At 47.5% G+C, this 26,223-nt stretch overlaps 1 protein-coding gene across 12 annotated transcripts in view; it reads right to left on the bottom strand.

The window, feature by feature from the left end:
* Positions 1-26,223, bottom strand: part of LOC135913650 (calcium-activated chloride channel regulator 1-like) — a 164,190-nt gene that overhangs the window by 10,839 nt on the left and 127,128 nt on the right. For all 12 annotated transcript variants that reach the window (XM_070541101.1, XM_070541102.1, XM_070541103.1 and 9 more), the window contains one exon: positions 10,378-10,648. In XM_070541101.1, the coding sequence (XP_070397202.1) occupies positions 10,378-10,648 (271 nt within the window). The remainder of the gene's footprint in view (positions 1-10,377; positions 10,649-26,223) is intronic.

The raw sequence follows: 26,223 nt of genomic DNA, 5'->3' as shown, positions 1-26,223 counted from the left end.
GATCCATATTCATGCCCTTTACTTCTACATCGCTGCACGGTATTGTTTATGGTATAGGGGGCACCTGAGCGGGCAGCGCACCCACAATTTCACGTAATAGTTCTAGGAATACTCGCAAGGTGGAGCTTCAGGCGATATGGTATGCATCGGAGGGACAGAGAATTTGAGGATGATAGGTGAAGAGAGGTTCGAGGTTTAATAAGCAGCTTACTTCAATGGCCTTCCGAGACGCCAGCGATGAGCATTCCCAATAGTGTACTACGGACACTATCACACAAAACGGCGGTACTATTTCTTACGGGTGAGCAGAAAGCATGAACGTTCAGTCACCGTGCCCCTATGGCGCATAAATGTCTTTAAACTCCGCCCCCCTGGTTTCGAATGGCTTTCTGATTTTGCGAAAGAATCATCCGCAGCAATATATTTCCGCATAAGTGCAGCAGTTCGCAGTCATTATGAACTATCCAAAAGGCTGAAGATGGCTCATTCACACTGGTGAATCGGGAGGGTCACGGGACAAAGTTGGTCGCAAAGCGACCGGTTGCATATTATTATCGCCGAAAATAATCGCTTTGGTTGCAAAGCGTCTTTCCTGAGCCACTCGCTCATCACTCGATGACTGCAACAAATGAGCTATAATTACAAGGTCTTGCATGATCCAGAGAGCTATTACTGTTTGGAAATTCTAAAAAAAATATACGACGTCAAAACAACAGTTGAATAAACAAAATATGAAAATATTTCTATCGTAGCCTGTCGGTAGCTGCGCCGGAGCTCCAGAGTGGCTTGGCAACAGAATTTTTCCGGAGAACCACTTGGCTGCACAGTTCAGCGTTGATACAAAAGCATACGCGGGTGCGACTTCGTAGAGCGACGCATCACGGAGTTGAACTCCTGCTGGGCTAAAGGAACAAAGCCCTGCCAGGTACTGAAAAGTCTGACAACGATAGTTTGTTGAACAACGTCGGCAATGGTGTTGCAGGCGTGCCACATTAACGTCGCACGAGATGAGACAGAGGACAAGCCATGGGTGTTTGAAAAACTCCTCTCAACATTTTCTGCATACGTGATGATTTCAAGGTTGTGCCAATACGCTTTACAGGGGGGCGTCAATGATGTTACAAATTAAAGTGTGTTTTCACGTGCCAAAACCATAATATTACACAAAGCAGTCAATCGTGGGCGACTACGGATTAATTTTGACTACCTACGCACACCGAATGCATGTCACACGGCTCTTTTAGCATTTCGCCCACGTCGAAATGCAGCCGCCATGGACGGGATTTGATCTGGCGCCCGCGGCGATAGCAACACAAATCTTACGCCACTGCGGCGCCGCGGCGAGTGCAGTTCACGTGCAGTGGACACGCTTCACGTGGGCTCTGTGTTGGAGATCCAACAGACCAGATTAACGACTCACCAAGACAAGAAAGGTGTACTAAACATGGATACTGCCGCGAACATTTCGTTGATACCGCTGTATGGACTGCAGGTGCTATCCATTTGGTTTTCTCGAAGTTTTGCTGTGCAGACCATGCAAATAAGCTTAACGCGATTCCCGCCGCTCATCTATGATAATATGTAGACGTCGCCAAGCTTAGGCAAGGTTATGCTGAGTTATGTCATTGGGCACTGACATAAATTGAAGAAAAAAAACATGTTTTCCAGAAGTTGAGCTACACCACCAACCTGAAGCGCTACCGAAGCCACGGTGATCTTTTTTTTTTTAAAATCCTCTTGTGCAGAAAAATGAGGCACGCTCAGGGAAGGAGACGACGCTACAGACAGGTGCGTGGTGCACCATACAAGATTCGCGACTCCCTACTTATCGAAATCCTGCAACCCGGACCAGGATCAAACAAAACAAGTGCGCAAATTGCATTGAATTGCGTTGTCCACTTATAACCTTGAGAAAACTAGATAGGAAGACAACACAGACAGGCAGAGTGCCTAAGCCTCGACATGAGGAGGTTAGCGCCTATACTTACGATGGACTTTATTGATCAGGCCAAAGAATGGACTCGAAGTGAAGAAACTCGGCATATCAGGGGCCAAGGCCAGCGCTTCTTCTTGCGGGAGGACTTATGAGAATGACTCACATAAAAGACTCAGGAACAGTTTTTCCTTCATAATAGCTAATATGTGAAGTCGACACTATTTAAGGCATTGCCAGACTGCGCTTTGTCGACAAGAACTACGACGTGGCTGCCTAGGTGGCGGCTTCCGAAGATGTCTGTCACTGACTAGTACATAACCTTGTCGCCGGTACTAATTCTGACTGAACTGATGGCACACGTGGGTGTGCCAGCAGGACGTAAACTACATGGGAGCCCGCATAATTGGAAAGCCAAAAACCACGGTCAAGACTTCTAGAGAGAAGACAGGCACTTGGTGTCTTCACTATTAGGCTATTGGGGTAGCTCGGATTAACCCCCCGACCCGCCAATTATGATACATCTGATACGAGCCAGGCCACTGTGCCGTCGTGTGCCCCACGCTGGACGCCTAGGCCTGCCCGAACTATAGAGAAGCCGTGACTGATCACTTCCGCGCATGTGACACCAAGTGTATGCTGTGCGGAGCTCGATCGGACCTCCCGAGTACAGGGGAGAGCTCAACAAGGGTATCATGTCCAGTTGGCAAGTATATGCTTGTTTAGCTCGGAAGCGGAAACATGAGCATCAACATCGAGGAGCAGAGCACCGTAAACCACTCGTTCTAGGATGGGGTCCCTCTTGGCTTTTGTCCTGGGACCAGTCCTGAAGCATGTGGCCGGCAAGAAAGGGTAGAAAAATCGAAAAATTTGTGGCAGAAACCAATCAGAGAACAGCTATCGGCGGTTATACTTTAAGAATGAAATAATTAGTGATACAACAGATTGCCCCTGTCGAAAAAAGTTATGTACGAGGCGTGTACTCCACCGCAACTCCTCTTTCGCGTTTCTGCGAGAACACTCGGCTCTATCTGGTGCTGCTGCCGAGAAGCCTGTGCCTGAACTTCCGAATTGCATGGCGTTTTGGTACGCGCGAACGCACAGAAACTCTTACAGCGACAATCGTGCTCCACGCTCGCGTAGCTTTCTGGACATGCTACGCATTTAGTTGCACTGCGGAGAAGTCCGCGTGTGGCCTTCGAGACGAGAAGCATGGCGCTCCGGTGCCTTCGAGAGCTGAGAACAGTTTTCTCATTTAGCCGCACACTTTGCGGCACGTACTCAGTGACCCTAGTTGGCAAGAGGTTCACTGAAGAATGGTACATACCTAGTGAAATTCATAGCGCTGCTTGAGAAAGCGTTGACGTGAAAGGCGTTCAATGAAACGTTGGCCATAACCACATCATTTGTGGTGCAGCCTGTTAATGCGCCAGGTTCTTGTTCTAGAGCAATCCTTGTGACGTTGAGTCAATTCCGCTAAGCATCGGAGATTTTAGGAACCTTCTTGATCCCATAGAGTGCCACATTCCCTGTGCCTAGTTACATGTGTTGGCGTCAAAGAGGTTCAATAAAGAGCGCCACACACCTTCTGGCATATACCCAGTGACTCAAGTATGCATCAAAGTGGTTAGTTGGAGAACAGCGAACACCGAGTGACACATACCCAGTACTCGAAGTCGGCGTAAGCTTTAAGCATGGAATCTTTTATCTTCAGTTGTCGGCGAACATCAAGTGACCTTGAGCCAGAAGCTAGAACCGTTATACTGAGACGAGAATATCCGGATATCGTTGCTAAAAGAAATCACGATAATCCTGGCAATCAGTCAAAATTTAAGAAAACATTTGGACTACACTTAACCTACACCTTTAAGAGTGGAACGCGACAGCATTCAGAGATCCCAGAGTGCTTCTCACGCTTTCCGGCACCTGCAGCTTAGGTAACGTTAATGTCCACTGGGTAACGCTGACGGCGAATACTATGCACGACGGCGAAATTTGTGGTTCTTTTTGATGGTGTGCAAGGAACCGAGAAGACTGTGCCGCTCTTACGAAGACAAACGTCGAGTGGCAGCTGGAAAACGCTGCCGCGTTAAAGGGGTATGTGTTGGAGTTTCTGCGTAACAGAATTGTGTTCTCGCATGTGTGCTTGAGAATACGACGCTACCATGCCTGTAGGTTTTAAGTAGTACGTTACCATTTTTCAGACGTGTTTTACTACGTGAAATTCAATTATTTCTGTAGCTTCTTTGTGCTGCACAGAGGATCTGCGTTGTTCAGAGTGATCTTTTGCCGATACGATGGTGGACGCCTGACACCGTTGCCGAAGTTTCTGCGACACAAGCCCCCAACGCTCTTACGTTAATAACCTTATCTGACTCCTACCCTCTGTACGGGACTACATTGCATACGCTGATAATTCCCAACCACATTACAAATATTAGTGCATGCGAGCTCTTTCTAGTATTTGTTCACAATATCATTCAAGCTGTAACTTGTAGTACGTGGAAGTTTTGTTCATTTCCAGAAGCGACGTTCAAAAAATTGGAAGACACTTAAACTTCGCCTTCAAGAGTAGAACGCGATAGCCTTATCGCATCCTGTTCGCGCCGCCTACTCAAACGCGCTACGCCAGCCAAACGTCGCGATAGGCAAAGATAGCCGGGCCCCGACGCGCCATGAAGGCGGACGCGGTCATGGGGCGAGTGCCGCGCCACGTGTCGGGGCAGCGCCGTACATTGCGAGGAGGGAGTCTTCTGTGTTTGCCGCAAGATGGCTCTGCGTGTGCGCAGAGCGCAGGAGAACTTTAGCGGAAACGTACTTACCTGCTCGTGAAACTGCGACTTCTGTAAGTTACATGGTCATAATTACCGATATTCACCGCAGCGTAACTTTCTACGGCACGTTTCTAAGGCAACACCGCATTCACTAGAGGCGATTTTGTCCCCATTTGAAGGAACGAACTCGTGGCTGAGTGGTAGCGTCTCCGTCTCACACTCCGGAGACCCTCGTTCAATTCCCACCAGCCCATCTTGCAAGATGTCTTTCATTTATTAAGAGCCTTCCGGGATTTATCGCTCACGGCCAAAACCGCTGACGCCGACGACACTGGCTTTTCTGTGACACGAGCTCCTTAACGCAGTCGCGTTAAAAGGAGGCTACAGGGGCCCATACAAGAGTTGCTGTTCAACGGCAGTGCTCCGCGAGTTCCGCGGCGCGGGTTTTGCGCCGGCTCCAGAGATGGCGCCACGCTGCTTGGCCAAGCCGGCAGCGTCCGGTGCGCCTCGGACGGCTCTTCGGCCGAAACGACGCTTGCAGTGAGATTCAGCTCGAAACCGTTTCCTGTGCTGATGTGTGGTGGAATGTGCCGTTACGAACATCCACTATACGCATTCAAAAGTTGTAGCTAATATCACCTCCAAGCAATCGGCTGTACTGGTAGGCATTTTCATGCTTACATCTATTTCCGATTACAAGAGAGCCGTGATTTTTTTTTTTCAACCAATGCTACCTAAGCAGTCGCACGTCTATTATGATCCACGTCGGTATTAAAGAGGTTCGTTGAAGAACGGCGCGTATATACACTTTGGTGACAAAAAAAAGTGACGGAAGTTCCCGTGATGGCTGCTCCCGAACATTATTACCTAAAAAAAAGCAGCTCGAAGCGCTTTTGATTCGACCACTGACTACCCAGTGACCCAGGTAGGCGGAAAAACGGGTCAATACAAACGTACCTCAACACCAACATAGGTAGGTAGGTAGGTTGGCAGATAGATAGATAGATAGATAGATAGATAGATAGATAGATAGATAGATAGATAGATAGATAGATAGATAGATAGATAGATAGATAGATAGATAGATAGATAGATAGATAGCCAGCGGAAATGGCGTCACGTACCATAAGTACGTAATGCACTAAATTTGAAGAAGAGTCCAGACAGCACGGTAACATGGACAGCGCTGCTCTTTCCTTACGATACACCCACTGCTCTTAAACCCTCACCATCCATCGCCCACAAGAGAGTGAAGGCGGAGAGGCGCCAATCTTCAGTGACGCCTGACGAAGCTGGAGATACACCGAATACAGTCATTCTAAACGTTTTGTAGCACCAAACGGCAGTTCTCTGCGCTAGCAGCCAACGACACAATGCAACCCCTTCACCTTAGAGGAGATAATAGACAAGAAGCTTGCTATTCTACAGCAGATGTTCGACTACTGCAGCAACACGGTTATGATGATTTACCAGGAGACACAACAGCAGTCTCAGTAATTGCCACAACAAAAACAACAAGCTCCACAAGATCAATAGTCCACGCAGCCAAGTGTGGAAGGAACATAACACTAAGAAAGTAAAATAGAAGGCATACAGCCTGCCATCGCTCTTTTGCAATTCATAACGTTCACAACCGCCAGCAACCAGGCAACTGAAATGGTGTGACGTCTTGTTAGCAATGACGAAGGAACTAACACACCAGAAGAACAAACTCTCCGAGCAGCCGAAGCTAAACATACCCAGTACCATGGGTGCCATCAATTAATACTGCGATATTTCCTTCATTTTCAGCAATAAAATTATGCAACCAATCGACTCCGCCTCATGAGGCATGCGCCTGAGGCCAAATGGTTAGAGCACTAAAGCTCTGTGGTGGAGGCCGGCACCATGATGAAATCCTGTCGGCTGTTATTTCTATTTGCATATACCATACACTTATACATATACTGTAATGCTGTGTTCAGGGTGAAGAATCAGACTGCACCAGAAACTGCGTATTACACAACTGGCGTTTTTTTTGCTAACATATAACAAGGCATTAAGGCATAGGCAACAAGGCAACAAGGCATATAACATGGAAATTCTCCTGGGCTGTCAATGTCATTCCCATTGCAGTAATAAACGTCAAGCAAAAGCTGTCAAATACATTTATGGAAGCTGACAAACATCAAGGGTTTTCCTGTAGTCTTAAAGATCACTGGGCTTCGACGCCTTCAACTCAACTAGTGGTACTCCTCATAGCGTCAGTGTTTCCAGGCGCGTTGTACCTTCTTGAGCACTATGTCTCCTACTCAGCAGCTGCTGCTTCTTGAGCTGCCGTGACACCATTTAAGCCATTCCAGCGTGTTCTTAAAGCACTTTCCGGTAAGCTTGAACGCAATAATAATCTGCTATGTCATGATCGTTTCACACATAAAATTCTAATAGGAGAATCTCGCAAAGGCGTCCGAGGGCTGGAAATGACAGACGAAAGGATGAGCGAGGAGTGTTACCAAGTGCCGTTTCCAATTTTCTGGGCAGTATGTTAGAACGCGCATGTGCGTACGTACTAACCGGTGTTTATAGACCGTCGCACTTGTCTATGTTCATCGCAGTTGTTGCTGTGGGCTCAAATGAAGCAGGCATCTCTGAAGTCGCAGACGAGTGTAAGCGATCTTTGGTACGAGAAAATAAGTACCCTACGCCATGCAGTAACGTAATAAGTTGCTATTCTTCTCGTTGCTTTACGGTGGTATTTTCTGCAACGTTCTTTTCTTACCAAGAATACATTTATGAAGAACTAAGCTGCATAAGGGCCTCAGAGTAGGTAAGGTTTCGTGAAGCTGGTAATAGAATGCTATGCAACTGATTCTATTTCTCCAACATTTTGTACTATTGCGATTGCCTGTAGCCCAAAGCAGAATGCAAGAAGAAGAGACCCCGAACACTCTACCTACGTGACCATGCAATATATACTCGCTGGTATAGGCTCCCTTTGCTATGACACAGTATCCCGCGATAGCTCGCCGGCTATAGAGGACGGCCTCTGGAAATAGTTGAAAGCTACACCGTACTCGGCAAAAGACTAAGCAAGCACATGCAACAAACCCCGAACTTTAGTGTGAGCATGAAAATATGCGTCTAATAAAAGAATTATGCTCTTGATGAGGTAGCTGCGTTGGTATAGGAAAACATTAGGTTTTTTTTTATTGCGAAATTATTGCGTAGAAAACAAGGCTAGCAGCCAGGAAAACTGAAATGGTTTTGAAGATAGCAGTTTAGCCCTGCGTATAAGCTAGTTTTCAGGAGAGCAGTGGCACCCACAATCACAAAGGAAAAAGCATAAGTGGGATTTATGTTCCTGGACGTTCACCGGAATACGTAAATTTCGATTGTGATTTTGCCAATTTCTTGAACTCTGCGGAAATCTAAGGTAAAAAAAATAAGGCTCACTGGTCCCCTAAAACAAGGAGCATAAAATTTAGCATGAATTTGATATCCCTAAATTAAAAATTACCAAACAGTGCTATGGCAATCACCAGATCTTGTGAAAGATCCGCACTCCCAGCGCCTTAAGGCAATGTAGTTTCCCAAAATTTGAAACAACTTTTGTACCACCGATGGACACTGTAGTCTCAGTACGGCCGTAAATATCACGTATAGAGTATCTGTACCACGTACAAACAACGCGTTTCGTGTCATTCGGTCGGCGGCTCACAACGCGCATGGTCTTCTCGCCATTAAAGCTTCTCCCAGTAACTAAAGTTACATTGTATAACCATAGAACCGGTATTTATCGTCCATTTACAAATACAAGTTTACATTACTGCATTGGCAGAAATGTTCTCACCAACCCCAGCAGTACCAGATTTTCATTCCATAATGACATTTTTCTTTTACAATCACGCAAAAACTGCAGGAAAAGAACTGCTGATTTTGCTCGTATGATAGCGTTGAATACTATAGAAGCCAATGGTAAAACCGCCAGCATTACCATTGTACATTCGTGCACGAACTTAATTTTCGACTTTGTTAACTGTATATTTACTCCGAAGTATATTTTGCCCATACTCTGTAGTTGCTAATAGAGACAGTTCTTACATTAATATTTGTCAGCTTATCTTTTATTGCTTCAGGATCGTTAAACATTTGTAACATTTGTTGGTTTTCTTGTATTCGCAATGAATGCATTGTTACATATTCTAATGTACCTAGAAATCGCAGGCACAGCTGTAGTTTTGAACCATTATACATCCTACTGCACAACAACGTCTGCATATACTTAAAGCTAATAAAGCAGGAAGATTGAATCTCGACTGCACGAGCCACACCAATCTCATCCCTTTCCACATTAGGACAGATTTGTTGCAACATCGCTTCAAGAAGTGCAACAGACCCATTATGGAAATTAAGGTAGAAATTTAGGTAAAGAAACTAGCTCAAACGTGTAGCAAAATTGATTTGTCAATATCCGCTCATTACTGACGTTCTCTTGCAGAAGCGGCTTTGGAAACTCTGAGATGTGGTTTTAAAATAATTTTCCCATAGGAGAAATTAGCACTAATTTTAACTAGCTTAGAGTGGTACCGTTCTCCGTACCTTCCAAGAGGCATCGGCCACATGTTTCATTTTTCGCCCCGGTATAAAATTTATACGTTGACAACCTAATACACTGAAGGGTTTTATGGTAATGGTATGAAAAAAATCCCTAAATGAATCGCAGGAGCTGGAATTTTTTTTTTCGATACAGAGATTACAATAAGAAGTGGCCAAATCGAAATCTTTCGGGAAACGTGTGAGACAATATGAACAATAAAATTACTCATCGGAGTTACGTGCTTCAAACAGGATACAAATATGATACGCACCGTACTCGGCAAAATGTTTTTGCCACAGAGGTTCTTAACAGGCACCTTAATCCGAGTACAAACGTGCTCACCTTAAACGCGTAAGCATTGCTATGCTTAACCAACGAGAAAACTGCCCGCCTGTCCATCCGCCATGCAAGACGATTACCTTCAAGCAAGAGCCCGCAGCAGCGAGGGACTTCGTGCTGGCTGTCGTTTTAACGCGAACAGAGCGGCGAAAATGCAGCGCTCAGCGAGCTCTCAGCAAATGCTGCGCGCTGCCTGTTTCTCCGATCGTTTTTGAGATACGAACCAGCACGTATCTCTTCAACGTTAACTAAGCAGCGTGAACACAGTGCGACAAGCTATCAGCAGTCGGAACTCCCTCTCGGCATCGCGGATCGCTTTCAAGATATGGTCCCCGTGGTCGTGCCATACGCAGACGCCAGCGTAGTAAGTTTGGTCACGCTTGACAATGCTTCGACGAGGAGGGATAAGGCGCTAAACAGCGAAAACGCCTTATTGGATGCCGGGTCTGCGAGACATTAAATACAAGATAGCACTCTACTGGATGCGTTGATCCTCTCGTTTAGCAGAATCAAAGTTGTCCGGTACTCGCGTCGATTAATGCCGAAAATTTCCAACGGTGCTGCAGGTATGTGAATGACCACCTAGATACACGTTCTCCTTTCAAAGTAAGAACACATTTTATGGGCATTTTATGGGCCTTAGTTGTCTCGTATACATTTACTGGACCACATGTATAATAACATACCCATGTTTAAAATGTGTTACGCTTGCCGTCGCGTTTAAACAGAACAAGCAATTGACAACATGTCCTTACCTTTGCCGTCGTCACGCAGTCGGGCAGGGCAACTAATTCCCTGCGTGTTGCGGACCACCGCCGTCACGTCTGCGTCCAGGACAACGTGGCCTCCTTTGGCCAAATCAACGAATATTTTTGCGTCCTCTGGTTTGATGACCTTGTCGTTCCACACGCCTGCCAGAACCACTATTGGCTTATTCTTGAGATCTCTGATTTGGGATTTGACCATCATGGTGATAAAGACTTGATCCTTCATTGAACACTCCACTTGAAGCGTCCACGTACCCGGCTAAAGGTAGATCAATCGATGAATCAATACATTATGCAGTCAATAATCCAATCAATTTATCAATAAGTTAAATAGGGAGAACAAAGCCTTGCTGCCTTGCGATACTCGCGAAATAAATAAATAAATAAATAAATAAATAAATATATATATATATATATATATATATATATATATATATATATATATATATATATATATATATATATATATATATATATATATATATATATATATATATATATATATATATAATTGAAGGAGCGCACTTACGAAAACTGGCTGTTTAATAACTCAAGGTTCACGGCCACGGCCGAACCATTCAATCATTAGACATGCGATTTTCGTGAGTGTGCCCCTTCGTTTCTTCAACTACCTATGCACCAGACCTGCAGGACATTTCTTTGAATATATATATATATATATATATATATTCAACAAGTGGAGGACAAAGTGACTCGTGTGACCGAGCGGCGGCTCGAGACTCCGCTGGGCGCTCTTGCCCGCGGCCGACCAGGACTAGGCCTACTGGTGTGGTGGGGGTACCATGGCGATTCCACATTGGTGCCCAACGTGGGACACCGGCTGCGTTCCGGGACGCACCGTGATCGTAGGGTGGCCAGCAGTGCCCGCATTCCGCGGCCAGAAGCTACGACTACCTGGCCTGGTACGTGACCATCTCCATGGTACGAGCTACAGCCCTGGTGTTCGCTGAGGCATCTTTCCCACGGCTCCCTCTGTCACCCTTCATCCGGTGTGGCTTGGGACACTGAAGTGCAGCGGTCCCCTACTGGCTACTGAAGCTCCCGGTGACACTGTTAGAGAAGGGACTTGCCGGCTCGGTTACTGCATCAACGCGACAAGCTTTCGAGGCACGGAGACCACGCGTGACTCCAAACTCGGCGGCACAACCGCGTCCAGCGACTCGGAGCCGTCTGATAGTGACGACGCGTCGCTGCGACTCCAACTGGGCAGTCGTCAACGGTCCAGTCGCGACTGGACCGTTGACGGTAGAAGAGCGGCCTAGGCACTCAAAGGCAAGCTGCCGATGAAAACGGCTCGGAAGAATCGCTCGTCGGGTAGTGAAGCCGAGTCCAAGAGTGGCGCGTTGTCCTCGTACGAGCACGAAGCGGGAGAAGCCTCGGTCTCTGACAGCGGTTCCTCGGCGCCGGCTAGCGGCAACGGCAGCGACAACGACGATGCAATTCCGAAGAAGAGGAGTTTAACGGCGGTTACGACGACACCCTCATGGGCGCTCGAGGTCAGTTGCCAATGGTCGTAGAAGCGGCACCGTTCGAGTGACGAGGATCTTTATGTGCGATCTTCCTTTCCAGTGACCTGCGTGGTTCTGTGCCGTTTGGCCTCTCTGCGGAGGAATGGCAGTGAGCGGTTAGATGGTACTTCTGGGAACTGGCTGCATGCGCTCGTCAGAACGAGGTCGAGGAAAGACCGGACCAGGTGTGCTTCCGGGAATGGTTTGGCCCCTTCTGGTTGCTGCAAGGTCTCGACAACTCGGAGTATGGACCACCTGGTCTGCCACATCTTCGCGAAGTGCACCTCCAGAAAGCCAGCTAGGTTTATGGTCTTCGGGTTCCTGGAAGAGCTTAGCAACTCGGACGTTGCCTACTGTAGGTAGCTGTAGCTGTAACGGTCCAGCGGCTGACAGCCGATGTCAGTGGAAGGTGCCAATACAACTCGATGCAGACGTGGCCAAGCCGCTGCGTGGGGCAAGGTAAAGGCTGCAGATGGGCTTGCGAGAGGAGGGATGGAGATTTCCGGCGCTGACAGTCGAGCCAAGCCCGAAAGAACTCCTCAACGTAGCAGTACATCGCTTGCCAACAGTACGAATGTCGAAGGCATGATAACTTTTGAAAACTTGCGAGTGTGCACACTGTGTATCGGCGTGAAATGCTGCGCATATGGGGGAACGGAAACTGCGAGTTTTCACTAATAGCCGCTGGCGCCCGTCGGGGTTAGAGCTGCGTCAATGAAGCAGTTTGTCGCGAATGGCGAAATGGCGAGCTTGACGACGCAACGTGCAAGTGGTTGGTAGTACTGATGACCAGAAAGCAACTCTATAATGCAGGATCTCCATAGGTCATTACGCTGCTCAGACGCGATGGTGGCAAGACCGAGCGAAGAAACGGCAAAGTTGGATAGTGAGCAGAAAGTATTGTCATCAGGCAAGGGAGAGAGCGTGAGGGGGTTGTTTATTTATTTATTTATTTATTTCACAATACTGCAGGCCAGATTTGCCCAAGCAGGAGGGGCATGAAAACACAAATCATGCCAGCACGCAAAATACAAAAAAAGGTTTCATTGCATGTAGCATACAAGAGAATAAAAAATTAAAAATGACAGAGCAGAAACTAAACAATGAGCATTGAAATTCTTTACTTTCTACTGAAGAAACAAAGTTTGAAGGGTCTGTACCATGTCAGGAGAGCGAAAAATCGATTCAGGAAGCGCGTTCCAATCAGCTATTGTTTGAGGTAAAAAACTGCGCTGAAATGTGTTTGTTTTGCAAATATAGGCTGTTATGAGTGCTCGGTATAATGTCGGCTCCTTAGAGTAGTGTACGGCCTGAGGAAGGAGGGGGAGCAATGCTAAGCTTTCCTGCCAAAATTTTATGAAAGAAAGAAATGCGGTTCAGTTTTCTACGTGTACTAAGCAACGGGATATTATTGTCCGTCAAAAGTTGTGTTGGGGAGTCTGACCTTCTGTATTTATGCAAAACGAAAGGTACTGCCTTTCTCTGAACGAGCTCTAATTGATAGATGTATTTCTTAGCGTGGGGGTCCCAAATTACGGACGAGTATTGCAGTTTTTAGACCTGATAAATGTTTTATAAGGCAAGAGCTTAATATGGCTAGGAGTATGTTTTAATTTTCGTCTCAAGAAACAGAGCTTCGACAATGCAGTTGAACAGATCTCAGAAGTATGAGTGCGCCAGGTTAATCGGTTGTTAAGAGTTACTCCTAGGTATTTATATTGTGAGACCTTGCTAATGTGACTGTTGTGGAGGCAATATTAGTAACAGCTAATATTTCTTTTTCGCGTAAGTCGCAGAAGCACACTTTTATCAATGCTTAAATCCATATTCAATTCTTCACACCAGTTACATATTTTAAACAAAGATTCTTGGAGCAATTTATGGTCTTCTATTGATTTATGTCTTTATGTACAACGCAGTCATCTGCGAACAACTTTACTGACACTGACGGTGGAATTACATTTACTAAATCATTTATATATATTAAATACAGCAAAGGTCCTAACACACTACCTTGCGGAGCACCGGAAGTAACAGCAAGCGACTCCGAAAGGGTGCCATTCCCATCAACAGACTGCGTTCTACCACTTAAATATGCTCTGACCCATTCTACAAGATAAAGCGGAAGACCAATCAACTGCCATTTATTAAGAAGCTTTGAATGCGGTACCTTGTCAAAAGCTTTCACCATATCCAGAAAAAGAACAACGATCTGTCCCGAGTTATCCAGTACGCTGAGAAAGTCATGAACCGTCGTAATTATTTGAGTAGTGGATGACATGCCCTTCCTGAAACTATGCTGAAAAAGTGATATGATGTTCTTTTCCTTTAGAAAGTCATTTATAAAGCGGGCCACGATGTGCTCTAGGAGTTTTCAGGGTGTAGAAATAATTGATACCGGTCGGTAGTTAGGCACGAGTAGCTTATCCGCTTTTTACAGGTCGGGACAACACGAGCCTTCCTCTAATCCTTAGGCAACTCACTGGTTTGCAGAGATAAAGAGAAAATTTTAGCAAGAGACGCCGAGATCTGGTCGGCATAATGCTTTAAAACAGCATTTGGAATGCCGTCAAGACCATGACCTGTCCGAATATTTATTTTAGGAAGCAAGGGCAAAACCATTTCTGTGGTAATGACAGGAACCTCACTAGGATCGAGGCATCGTTTCAGTGCATCAAAAACCATATCTGAAAGGCCATATCTGAAAGAAAAACCATATCTGAAAGAATGCTGGCGTCAGCTGCAGTGCAGCACGCGGATATCGTAGTCCTGCCCATCAGGCAAGATGGACTGAGGGGCCATTCAAATAGGACAGCCAACATTGTGCATCATGATACGTAACTCCAACAAAACGACGGTCATACATATAAGTCCTGAACTTGGTGAAAGCCTTGATGATGGCCAGGTATCCTTTTTCTGCCACAGTGCAATTTGTCTGATGTCTTGCATAAGGCGCTACATTTATGGAAATTCTCATTTGTGCTGGGTGAGAACAAAGGCGAGGCCAACACTGCTGGCATCTGTGTGCACCTCGGTTGGGACTGTCAGATTGTAATGGCGTAAAATTGATGGAGACGTTAGCAAACGACGGAGCTTTGTGAAGGCCTCATCGTACGCGGACGACCAAGAAGTGAGAAGCCCGTTGCTTCTAAGTAGCTTTGTCAGGGGTGATATGATGGCGACGAAATTGCGAATCAAACGTCCGAAGTAAGAGCACAGACCACTGAAACTGCGCAAATATTTGATGGAAGTTGGTGTTGTGAATTCAATCACGGCCTGAAGTTGGGTGGAGTCGCGGAGAATTGCTTCCTTGGATGCGCCGTAACCTAGACTTGTCAGCTGACAAGCGGCAAATCGGCACTTCTTGAGGCTCATCTGTAGCCCAGCGTTTGTTAAATGCTTTTAAACAGACCGGATTCATTGGAGGTGGGTGAGGAAGTCAGGAGCACGCATAACAACGTCGTCGAGGTAGCACGAGCACGTGTGCCACATAACGCCTCGTGTAATTGTGTAGATCATGACTCAAAAGTTGCCGGCGTATTACAAAGTCCAAAAGGGATTAAGTTAAATTCGTAAAATAAGTCAGGTGTGACAAAAGCTGTCTTCGGCCGATCGGCGTCTTGCATGAGTACTTGCCAATACCTTGAGCGCAAATATAAAATTGAAAAGAATTCTGCTCCTTGTAGGTTGTCCGCCACGTCGCCTATGCGCGGAAGAGGGTAGCCGTCCTTGTGAGCGATCACGTTGAGGAGGCGGTAGTCGGTATGGAACTGCAAGGGCTATCTTTCTTCATATCTAGGACGACAACGCATACCCCTGTACTGTTGCAAGGTGGTATATCACCTCGAGTCACGGCATGTCAACTTGTTCGTTGATTATACGGACGTTGCCGCAATGGCGGTTGCAGGCCAGTATCCATGCGATGTGTAACAGCCGGCGTCCGTCCAAGGAAAGATTGCCCTACATCAAAACAAAGGCGAAATTCTTCTAAAAGGAACAAAAGCTAAGACCATTGCGCCGTTCCAACGTCATCGGCAATCGAAGAAGCGAACACACCACTGGACGACAGGGGCACATGTAGAAGCACTGGGCGCATAGGAACTAGCACAGTGGTAGTCGTTGGTCACGTCCACAACCTGAACGTCTTGGATCGCTTCTACATTTCTAACACTTTTCTTTGGTAGCAGCAACACAGGGCACGCAAACGTGTTGCAAACCCAGATTGTGCTGTAGCCCTGTGTTATGTCCACTGTCGTAAAAGATAGCAGCAGACCTGTCCGAGCTAGAAAGCGGTCAGATGGAGGTTGTAGTGCAACAGCGTCTGAGATTCCGCTGCAGGACGTGGGCGCGAGCGCTGACACGATCGAGGCTTTTGTGTGTGTAGGATTGGACTAGTAGTGTCCCCGAAAACGCGGAATTGTCACTGAGGGACAAAACAAGAGCATAGAGAGTTCTAGATCGGCGGATGCGCAGTGAATAAAGGCATTGTAGCGCGATACTACATACTAGCGGAGGATAACGTCATGAAAACACAAGGATGATGAGTTCTATGGCACATAGGACGTCATCAATGCCAAACAAGCAAGGCAAGTCAGCTACGGTGTGAACGCGCTTAGGGCTCAAGCATGGTCAATCCACCCAAGCACGGTCAACCCGCCCGTCCGTTCCGCCCTCGCTCGCCCGCGTGTTGGATGGTTGGAAAAACTTTATTTTCGACAGAACGCATGTGCGGACTATTCCGTGCTAGATGGCCATCAGCTCATGGCTGTAGGCGACATGGGTGGCCTACTCCACGGCCCTGGTCTGGACGACCGGGTCTGAGCTGGCCAACACGGCCTCCCACTGCTCGAGAGAAGGATCACGCATAATATCCGCCGGTGGCGGCGCTATGCTACAGCTCCATAATATGTGGTCATAGGTGGCCAGTTCCTGGCACCATTTGCATTCCGGCTGAACGTCCGGGTAGACTTTGTTTAACACGTATGGGTTCTAGAAAGATCTCGTCTGCAAACTTCGCCACACGCTTTCCTGCGCCTTCACCAATTGCTTGTCCGGTGGAGGGTAAATTCTCCGCTCAAGTTTGTAATGGTTAGTAATGTCGTGAAAGGACACCAGCCCATCTCTCGTGGACCTCCTTGGAACGTCCGGCTCACCTGCTCGGCTGACGAAACCTCGAGCATTCATGTGAGCCGCCTCGTTCCCAGAGTTCCCAGAGTGGGCCGGTACCCAGACAATTTCGACCTCCGTAGTCCCTCGCCCCGTGGCTCGATTTAGTAATCCTGCCGCTGTGACAGAGGTTCTGCCCCTCGCCAAATTTCGGATGGCTGTTTTGGAGTCGCTGAAAATCAGGTCAGCTTCAGTATTACATATAGCTAGCGCTATCGCCACCTCCTCTGCAGTTTCTGAGGAGCGGGTTTTGACTAATCCAGAGGTGACTAAGCATCCCCGCCCATCCACCACCGCAACTGCAAATACGTTCTTATACTCGGCGACATCTACGTAGACCGCCCCGTTGTACTTCCCGTACTTAGCATGTAAAGCTCTGGCCCTTGCCTTCCTACGATTCTCGTGATGTATCGGATGCATAATTTTAGGTAAAGGTTTTATGCACATGCCCTTGTGCATTTCTCGCTTGACCTGAATTTTCATGTCCCCAGCTGGAGGATCAACTCCAATGCCGATCGCTTCCAATATATCCCTCCCTACTATCGTTTTGGAAAGTCTACTGAGTTGCATCGCCAAGTGTGCCTCCCGCAGTTCTTCTAAGGTGTTGTGCACCCCTAATCCCAGACCGCGTGTTGATGGCTCTCTAGTGGAGAGGGACGAGCGGTTGCAGCTTTCCCGTCCGCACACCTGCTCGTCTCTCATTGGCTGGTGTGAGGCTGATGGTGTCGGGCGTCATCACAGCAAACATGGCGCTTGCTCGAAGCGAGGCGAAGCGGGAACGCGAACCCTGAGCTAAGCTATATAAGCTAGAAACAGTCTATTTTTTTCTTGTGATTTTTACTTGAGTTATCTGGCACCTACAGAGATAGTCATCGAAGGTAGCAAGCCAGTGTACCCTTCCGCGCCTCATCAGTGCGTGCGATCGCTGATAGAAACAAATCGAGTGCAGGGAGTGTGTATTGTGTTCACGAGAGCATCGGAACAAGTATTTGAAGCCGTCTACTTCGTGACATTTTGAACCACGCTTCGCGTGTGCGTCGCGAACGAGAAGTTCATCACATACGCGTGCTGTAAAGAACGGCGAGTTGCGCAACAAGATGGCCCCCTTGCCACCCGATTACGACAAGGGGTGCAAGACGCGCACCTCCCGCTCTCCGCCGCTGCAGCTGCGAGGCGTTCAAAGAAGCGACCTTTGCGCTAGAATCCGCCGCCTTCCTCCAGCCCCTTCGACATTGTGACGGGACGAGTTTGGTGTGGGGACAATGATTCCAGAGTTCCTCAACGCGGAGCTGATCCGACACGCCTGAAGAAGCTACCGCGGGAACGTCTTATTTTTGCGCTCTCACGGTTCCGCATGTTGCAAAACAACGAGCGACCCTCGAGCGGCGTCGATTTTCCGGAACGGCACCACCTTCAACGCCGTCGCTTGGGCTTCGGAATGTGTGTGCCTTTGTGTCTGTAAACTGGTCTTCAGAGCAGCTGCGAGTTGGTGAGGTGTAAACGAACAGCCGCCGCGTCGTAGGACCAGCGGATCGAGTGTATAAAAACTGTGGTTGTGCGATTGTTGGACGCACTTCTCTTGAGCAGTCATGTTAGACTGAGTCACTTCTCTCATGCAGTCATGTTGGACTGTTACTCTGTTTCTCAAGCAGTCATGTTAGACTGAGTTAATTTCTGTAAATAAACCCCTTTTCCCCGTTCTCGATGAGAAGCAGTTCTTCACTTCCTCAACGATCTCAGCGTAAATAAGTTGGACGACGGCATGGGCCAGCTACCTTCGAATTCATGCCGTACTCCAATCTTGGCAAAGGACCACGGACGAAGGGATTGAGCCCCCAATCCTGACAACTGGCTGACAGCGGTAGGATGGACTTTACGACATGGTGCTGTATCTGCGGTGAGTGCTTGGTTTTTGCTTTGACTCTCTAGGCTTCATTTTGTGGTTGTTCTGTTTAGAACAGTAGGGAAGCTAGATTGTTGTGTGTTAGCTAGGTTGTGTTTTCCTAGCTAGATTTAGAGAGCAGAATCAAGGCAGTAAAGCAGCAGTCATGGAGTTAAGGACATTGCTGAGAGACGAGTTGTTGATTGTTGGTGAGGAACTGGGCCTAGATGTACGCAAGGAAATGCTCAAATCGGAATTATTGGAGCTAATTTCCAATCAGGCCAGTGAGCAAGATATTGAAATCGGATTGGAACTTCTCAAAAAGAGAGAGAAACGGGAAAGAGAAAGAGAAGAACGGGACCGAGAAAGAGAAGAAAGGGACAGAGAAAAACGAGAGAGAGAGGAACGGGATAGAGAGAGAGAGGAACGCGATAAAGATCGCGAGTTTCAGTTAAGGAAAATGCAACTTGAACTTGAAAGCAAACGTTTGGAGTTGCCTCAAGGAAGTGAAGGCGCTCTGGGTCGATCAAGTGAGGCAGAATCGTACCGCATGGACAGGCTATTAAAGCCATTTGAGGTCGGGACCGACATAGGCTTGTTCCTAAGCAATTTTGAAAGGACTTGCGAGAAGATGAACTTCGGCCCGAGTACATGGCCACAGCGGTTGCTGTCTATGTTGCCGTGTGAGGCGGCGGAAGTAATCGCCAGACTAAGTGTGCAGGATGCATATGATTATGCGAAAGTTAAGGCTAGTCTCCTGAAGAAATACCGCCTTTCAGCCGAAGCTTTTCGGCAAAGGTTTAGGAGCACAGGCAAGAAAGATAGCGAGGGCTATCCGGAGTTTGCATATAGCTTAAAGGCCAACCTAGTCGAGTGGCTTAAAAGCGCGGAAGCGTACGAGAGCAGAGACATGATCATTGAATGCATGTGTCTAGAGCAGTTTTACAAAACCATCCCCCAAGCTGTGAAACTGTGGGTGCAAGACAGAGGTAAGGTAAACACTGTGGAAAGGGCGGCTGAATTAGCCGAAGAGTACGCAACCCGTAGAAAGTTGAACGCCGAGGAGGGAAACTGGGACGGTCGAAATGGACCGCGGAAACCATTTCCGTTCAAAAAGGGTGCGCAAACTAGACGATCGAAGCCTGTAGACATGGCGTAAAAGCCCGCAGAAAAGAGCGAGGAGAAACTTAACGGAGAAACCGCACAAGAACAGAAAAGAAAGTTCGGATCTTTTAGACCAATTCGCTGTTACAAATGCCACAAACTGGGACATATAGCTGTAAACTGCGAGAAGCCTAGCGTAGTTTTTTCCTACGTGGAGGAAAAAGATGAGAATATGGAACTTTTAAGTCCGTATCTCCACAACCTGCAAGTTAATGGAAAACCATGCCGAGTGCTAAGGGACAGTGCCGCCACGCTGGACATTGTCCATCCGTCTTACGTGATGGTAGAGGACTTCACCGGAGAAGTAGCATGGATAAAACAGGTTGTAGAAGAACACAGCGTATGTCTGCCCATGGCCAAAGTCAAAATCAGTGGACCATTCGGGGAGCTAGAGACTGAGGCTGCAGTTTCCAAATTTTTGTCACTGCAGTATCCCTACATATTTTCGAATCGTTCGAATCAGTTACTGCGTGACAGAGGGCTCAAACTAGGAGAGAGCATAGTACAGGCATTGACCAGAGGCCAAGCTCGTAAGATCTCGGCGCTTTCGGCTGAAAATGCTCAAGCTCCTCCAGCTGAAGCAGAAAAGGGGATAGCTTCAATCCCCGAATCCGAGCTAGGCCCGAGGGACAAAAGAACAGTTGAGGAGAGCCTGCCAGTTGACCAGCTCAATGAGAGCGTAGCACTAGAGTGTCAGAGTTCTAGCCTGCAGGAAGAGCAAGCAGACGCGCTCACAAGCGAGACAGGGTCGTTGTTATCACCGGCCTCAAAGAACTTTGATCAACTCTTACGCGTGGATAGAGAGTCACTGGCAGCTGAGCAAAAGAATGATGAGAGCTTAGCTAAATTACGTGACACAGCTAAAGAAGGCATTGCTAGGCGCAACGTAACGATACATGAGAGAGGAGGATTGTTGTATCGGCATTACAGAGATCGAAAGGGTAAGGTTTTAGATCAGTTAGTCATACCTACTAAGTATAGGGAGGACCTTTTGAGTCTTTGTCATGGAAATGGGTGGACCGGCCACCTAGGCATAAACAAATCAAAGGAAAGATTGCTTATGGAATACTACTGGCCTGGCTGTTTCAAAGATGTAGAAAACTTTGTAAGATCATGCGACGCCTGCCAGCGTTCTGGTAAACCAGGAGAGACTTGGAAAGCTCCACTGAAGGTAGTAGACGCGCTTTTGACAGTGTTTGCACGAGTTGGGTTTCCAGCCGAAATTCAGGCAGATCAAGGGTCAGTATTCACGAGCGCACTGGCTTCCACATTCTTGCAAAAATGCGGGGTAAAGTTAATACACAGTTCTGTCTATCACCCTCAGTCAAACAGTGTAGAGAGGTGGCATTCGGTGCTTAAGCGAGTTTTGCGTGCGCTCTGTTACGAGCACAAGGAGGACTGGGAGAACTGTCTGCCGGCAACTTTGTTTGCTTTGCGAACGGTTCCACATGAAGCGACAGGGTTCTCACCAGCAGAACTAGTGTATGGGAGGACACTCCGATCTCCACTGAGAATGTTAAGAGAGATGTGGGAGGAAAGAGGGGAGAGTCCAACCGTGGTTGAATACGTGCTAAATTTACTGGAACGGCTAAGCGCAACCCAAGAACTAGTCGGAAAGAACATGGCACTAGCTCAAAAGAACGCCAAATTCTATTACGACAGGAATGCGAGGCTTCGTACGTTTAACGCCGGAGACCAGGTAATGATCCTCAAACCTTCAAGAAAGAACAAGCTTGAAGTTCACTGGGACGGGCCCGTTAAAGTGTTGCACAAACTTTCAGAAACTAACTATGCTTTGAGAATGCTCGGTCGCAGGAAGGAAGTGCGGATATATCACTGTAATTTGATGAAGCCGTATGTAGAGCGGAGCGGAGTCGTTAACTATACTGTCAAAGAGCCGGATGGCATTGGTACCAAGTTTAAGGAGTATAGGGCAACCTCCAACTCTGAAATCGGCCTAGAAGAAGTAGTGGAACACTCGGTAAGCTCTCATGCTCTAAGTCCCGAGCAGCTAGATGAGCTAAAAGGGGTGTTAGGGGAATATCTCGAGAGATTCAGCGATCGGCCGGGTAGAACCGAACTGATAACGCATGAAATTGAGCTGACCTCTACCGAACCAGTAAGATCAAAACCTTACAGGGTGTCTCCAAGACAGAGAGAGATTATGGAGGCAGAGATACAGCGCATGCTAGAGTTGGGAGTTATTGAGCCCGCTGAGAGTGACTACACGTCACCGCTAATACTCGTAGAAACCCCTAACAAGGACCCTCGTCCGTGTGTTGACTACAGGAAGTTAAATGCGATCACTAGGGATCAGCTGTACCCGATACCCAACATTGAGGAACGAATTGAAAGAGTTAGCGCTGCTAAATACATTTCAACTATAGATCTCGTGCGGGGGTACTGGCAAGTTCCCCTTTCAGAAAGTGCCAGCCGCTATGCCGCATTCATCTCGCCTGTAGGCACTTTTCGCCCTCTCGCACTCAGCTTCGGGCTGAAGAACGCGCCGTTTAGCTTCTCTAAGTTAATGGATATTGTCCTAAAGGACTTGCAGGAGTTCGCCTTACCTTATCTTGATGATGTGGCCATTTTTTCGGACAGCTGGGAACAACACGTATCGCACCTCAAACAGGTGTTCTCACGGTTGAGGGAAGCCGGCTTAACGATGAAAGCGGAAAAGTGTAGGTTTGGTTGTTCGCAGGTTACTTATCTGGGCCATGTTGTTGGTCAGGGCATGAGACGGCCGGCTGAGCTGAAAATAGCTACGATTGGAGATTTTTCTCAGCCGCGCACGAAAACGGACGTTCGTTCATTTTTGGGACTTGTGGGGTACTATCAACGGTACATTCCGAATTACTCGCAATTGGCAAGTCCATTAACAGACGCCCTCCGAAAGGGAGCACCGAGTAACGTACACTGGGATAAGGACAAAGAGAACGCTTTTCAAAGTTTGAAAACGCTATTGGTTTCTCGCCCTGTGCTTCGCGCGCCAGACTACACAAAGGAATTCATAGTTCAATGCGACGCAAGCGACAGAGGTATGGGCGTGGTACTTAGTCAAGTCGGCGACGATAACGAGGAGCATCCTATCCTCTACGCCAGCCGTAAACTAAATGTAAGAGAGGAAGCCTACAGCGCTTCAGAGAAGGAATGCGCTTGTTTGGTTTGGGCCGCCCAGAAGTTGTCGTGTTATTTGTACGGAGCGAAGTTCATCTTCGAGACCGACCACTGTCCTCTGACGTGGCTCAATCAAATGTCACACAAAAACGGCCGCTTGCTCCGATGGAGCCTCACTCTCCAAGAGTACAACTTCTCCGTTAGATATAAGAAGGGAAAGTTGCATAGCAATGCGGATGGTTTGAGCAGGCTAATTTGAATTCTGCGTTTGGGGGTCCCGCCTAAATTTTAGGGTTACTAGTGTTAATTTTATTAAGCGAAGAAGATCCCCTCTCATTTAGCAGGATTCCCTCCATGATTGCTGAATGTGTCAGCAGGAATTTGCTTCAGAAATTGGCATAGCGAAATGCAGCATTTTTTGTTTGCTTCTGCACTTATGTTGTTGTTGTTTATTTTGAAGCCTAGCGAGTCTAAAGTGAGAGCCAATGCACGTCATCTCGGCGCAGAGCCGTGTTGTGGGGTTCATTTTGCAGTTGCCTGTCCTTGTTGGATGTTTTGGGGCGGTGACATCAATGCACAAGTGGTCGCTGCGAGCCAAGACATCAATCCCCCCCTGACCAGCAGCCGTTCTCTTCCTGCCTAGCGGTTGTCAGCGCTAGACAGTCGAGACTTTTCGGGCCATGGAGGCGCTGTAAAGAACGGCGAGTTGCGCAACAAGATGGCCCCCTTGCCACCCGATTACGACAAGGGGTGCAAGACGCGCACCTCCCGCTCTCCGCCGCTGCAGCTGCGAGGCGTTCAAAGAAGCGACCTTTGCGCTAGAATCCGCCGCCTTCCTCCAGCCCCTTCGACATTGTGACGGGACGAGTTTGGTGTGGGGACAATGATTCCAGAGTTCCTCAACGCGGAGCTGATCCGACACGCCTGAAGAAGCTACCGCGGGAACGTCTTATTTTTGCGCTCTCACGGTTCCGCATGTTGCAAAACAACGAGCGACCCTCGAGCGGCGTCGATTTTCCGGAACGGCACCACCTTCAACGCCGTCGCTTGGGCTTCGGAATGTGTGTGCCTTTGTGTCTGTAAACTGGTCTTCAGAGCAGCTGCGAGTTGGTGAGGTGTAAACGAACAGCCGCCGCGTCGTAGGACCAGCGGATCGAGTGTATAAAAACTGTGGTTGTGCGATTGTTGGACGCACTTCTCTTGAGCAGTCATGTTAGACTGAGTCACTTCTCTCATGCAGTCATGTTGGACTGTTACTCTGTTTCTCAAGCAGTCATGTTAGACTGAGTTAATTTCTGTAAATAAACCCCTTTTCCCCGTTCTCGATGAGAAGCAGTTCTTCACTTCCTCAACGATCTCAGCGTAAATAAGTTGGACGACGGCATGGGCCAGCTACCTTCGAATTCATGCCGTACTCCAATCTTGGCAAAGGACCACGGACGAAGGGATTGAGCCCCCAATCCTGACAGTGCATTCTAAGCAGGACACATGTTCACGCTTCGCGAAATAAATAGTGCGTGATCGGCGCCCCTAGCGAACGCGATTGGTGTCTGTTTGGTGTATGCGGTTTGTTGCCGCGAAGTGGCGAACTCCAGTCCTCGCAACTTTTAGAAGTGATGATACGATCAGTAGCGATACCTTTTTATTGCCTCGTTATCGCTGCCATTGTGTGTGAGTCGTTGCACCCGCTGCGATGCGCCGTGGTGACCGCGACGTTCGAGCTGTGTTCGTGGTGTTATGAAGTGTGTTCGCAAGCTACAAGTCTTGATATACATGTTCGATGTGTGGTAGTATTACTTGGTGTAGAAGCGCTCGTTCTGCGCGATGTGTGTGTGCTCAGAAGTGAACTGTGCAGAAGTGTTGCCTATCGCGCTTTGATATGTCGTACCCTTGCGGATAAGTCCTCTCACACCCGTATTTCATGCTCCGTGCACGTATCGTTTGTTTCAGAAGTTGTTACTACACTTTCGAAGGTTGTTCTCTTGTGATGGAGTGCAGAGAACATCATAATAGTAACATGCGTCAAGACGTGCAGCGCTGTCCTGAAATGCGGACACGCCTGACAGCACTGTCATGAATGAAAATTTCTGGCAGCCTTGTTTTTTACCACGTGGACAGTTGTGCGAATAGCAAGAATTTCTAGATTTCACGAAGTAGACTGCTTTATATTTTGTGATGCAAGCGCCTTACATAGCCAAAAATTCTACTGCTTCTTTTTGACTGGTGACTAATCACAGATTGTTTGTGAAGACGTCAGTGGCATGGTAGATGAATCTGTTATAGGTAAGAACTGGATACCTCCTTCTAATTAGGTAAAAATTTGCGTTTGCTGACAAAAAGCAATATGAATGTAAAAATGAACACCTAAGACGAGTAGTAACAGGTTAGTAAATGTCACAGGTATGGCATTATATAATATTCTGCTAGCAACCAGCAGAACTGTGTGAAAAAGGTTTTGCCTAGAGCTCTTCCTCACTGGCTAGCTATGGTCACGTTGCTAATGGAGGCAGAATTGGGTGAGCGAAAGTTTGCTGTTACTTTGTATTTCCAGCCTATTTCATTATCTGGTTCGGGTCACCTGTTATGGCAGGATCCTTCAGTTTAAAGTGATCAATGGCCCAAGTACCAGCATTATGGGCCTGATAAGTGCTTTATTATCTTTCCTCGTGTTCACTCTGCCAACAGTCATCATCAAATAATGTGCACAACACTAACATCGGCCTGCAAAGTATGTCCATTAAATGTTTTTCCAGTACACTTTCATCTATCTGTAAGCTTACTGTTGCTATCATACGTGAATGCAGGATGTTGGACGCTGTAAGTGGCTATGTCACTGATCTTTATGTCGCACAGGCCACGGTTGCCATCGTTAACTGAACCGTTTTCAGCTGCGCTGCCAGACTATGGAAAGGGGCGCCTCGCCTCTTGTCATTCTTTAGCATGTTCATGGCCACAGTGCATTGCCCCAGACAAGTC

The sequence above is a fragment of the Dermacentor albipictus genome, chromosome 6 (genome assembly GCF_038994185.2).
Source record: "Dermacentor albipictus isolate Rhodes 1998 colony chromosome 6, USDA_Dalb.pri_finalv2, whole genome shotgun sequence".
NCBI classification, from domain to species: domain Eukaryota; kingdom Metazoa; phylum Arthropoda; class Arachnida; order Ixodida; family Ixodidae; genus Dermacentor; species Dermacentor albipictus.
The sequence above is the reverse complement of the archived record's forward strand: the minus strand, read 5'-3'. Positions and strand labels throughout refer to the sequence as shown.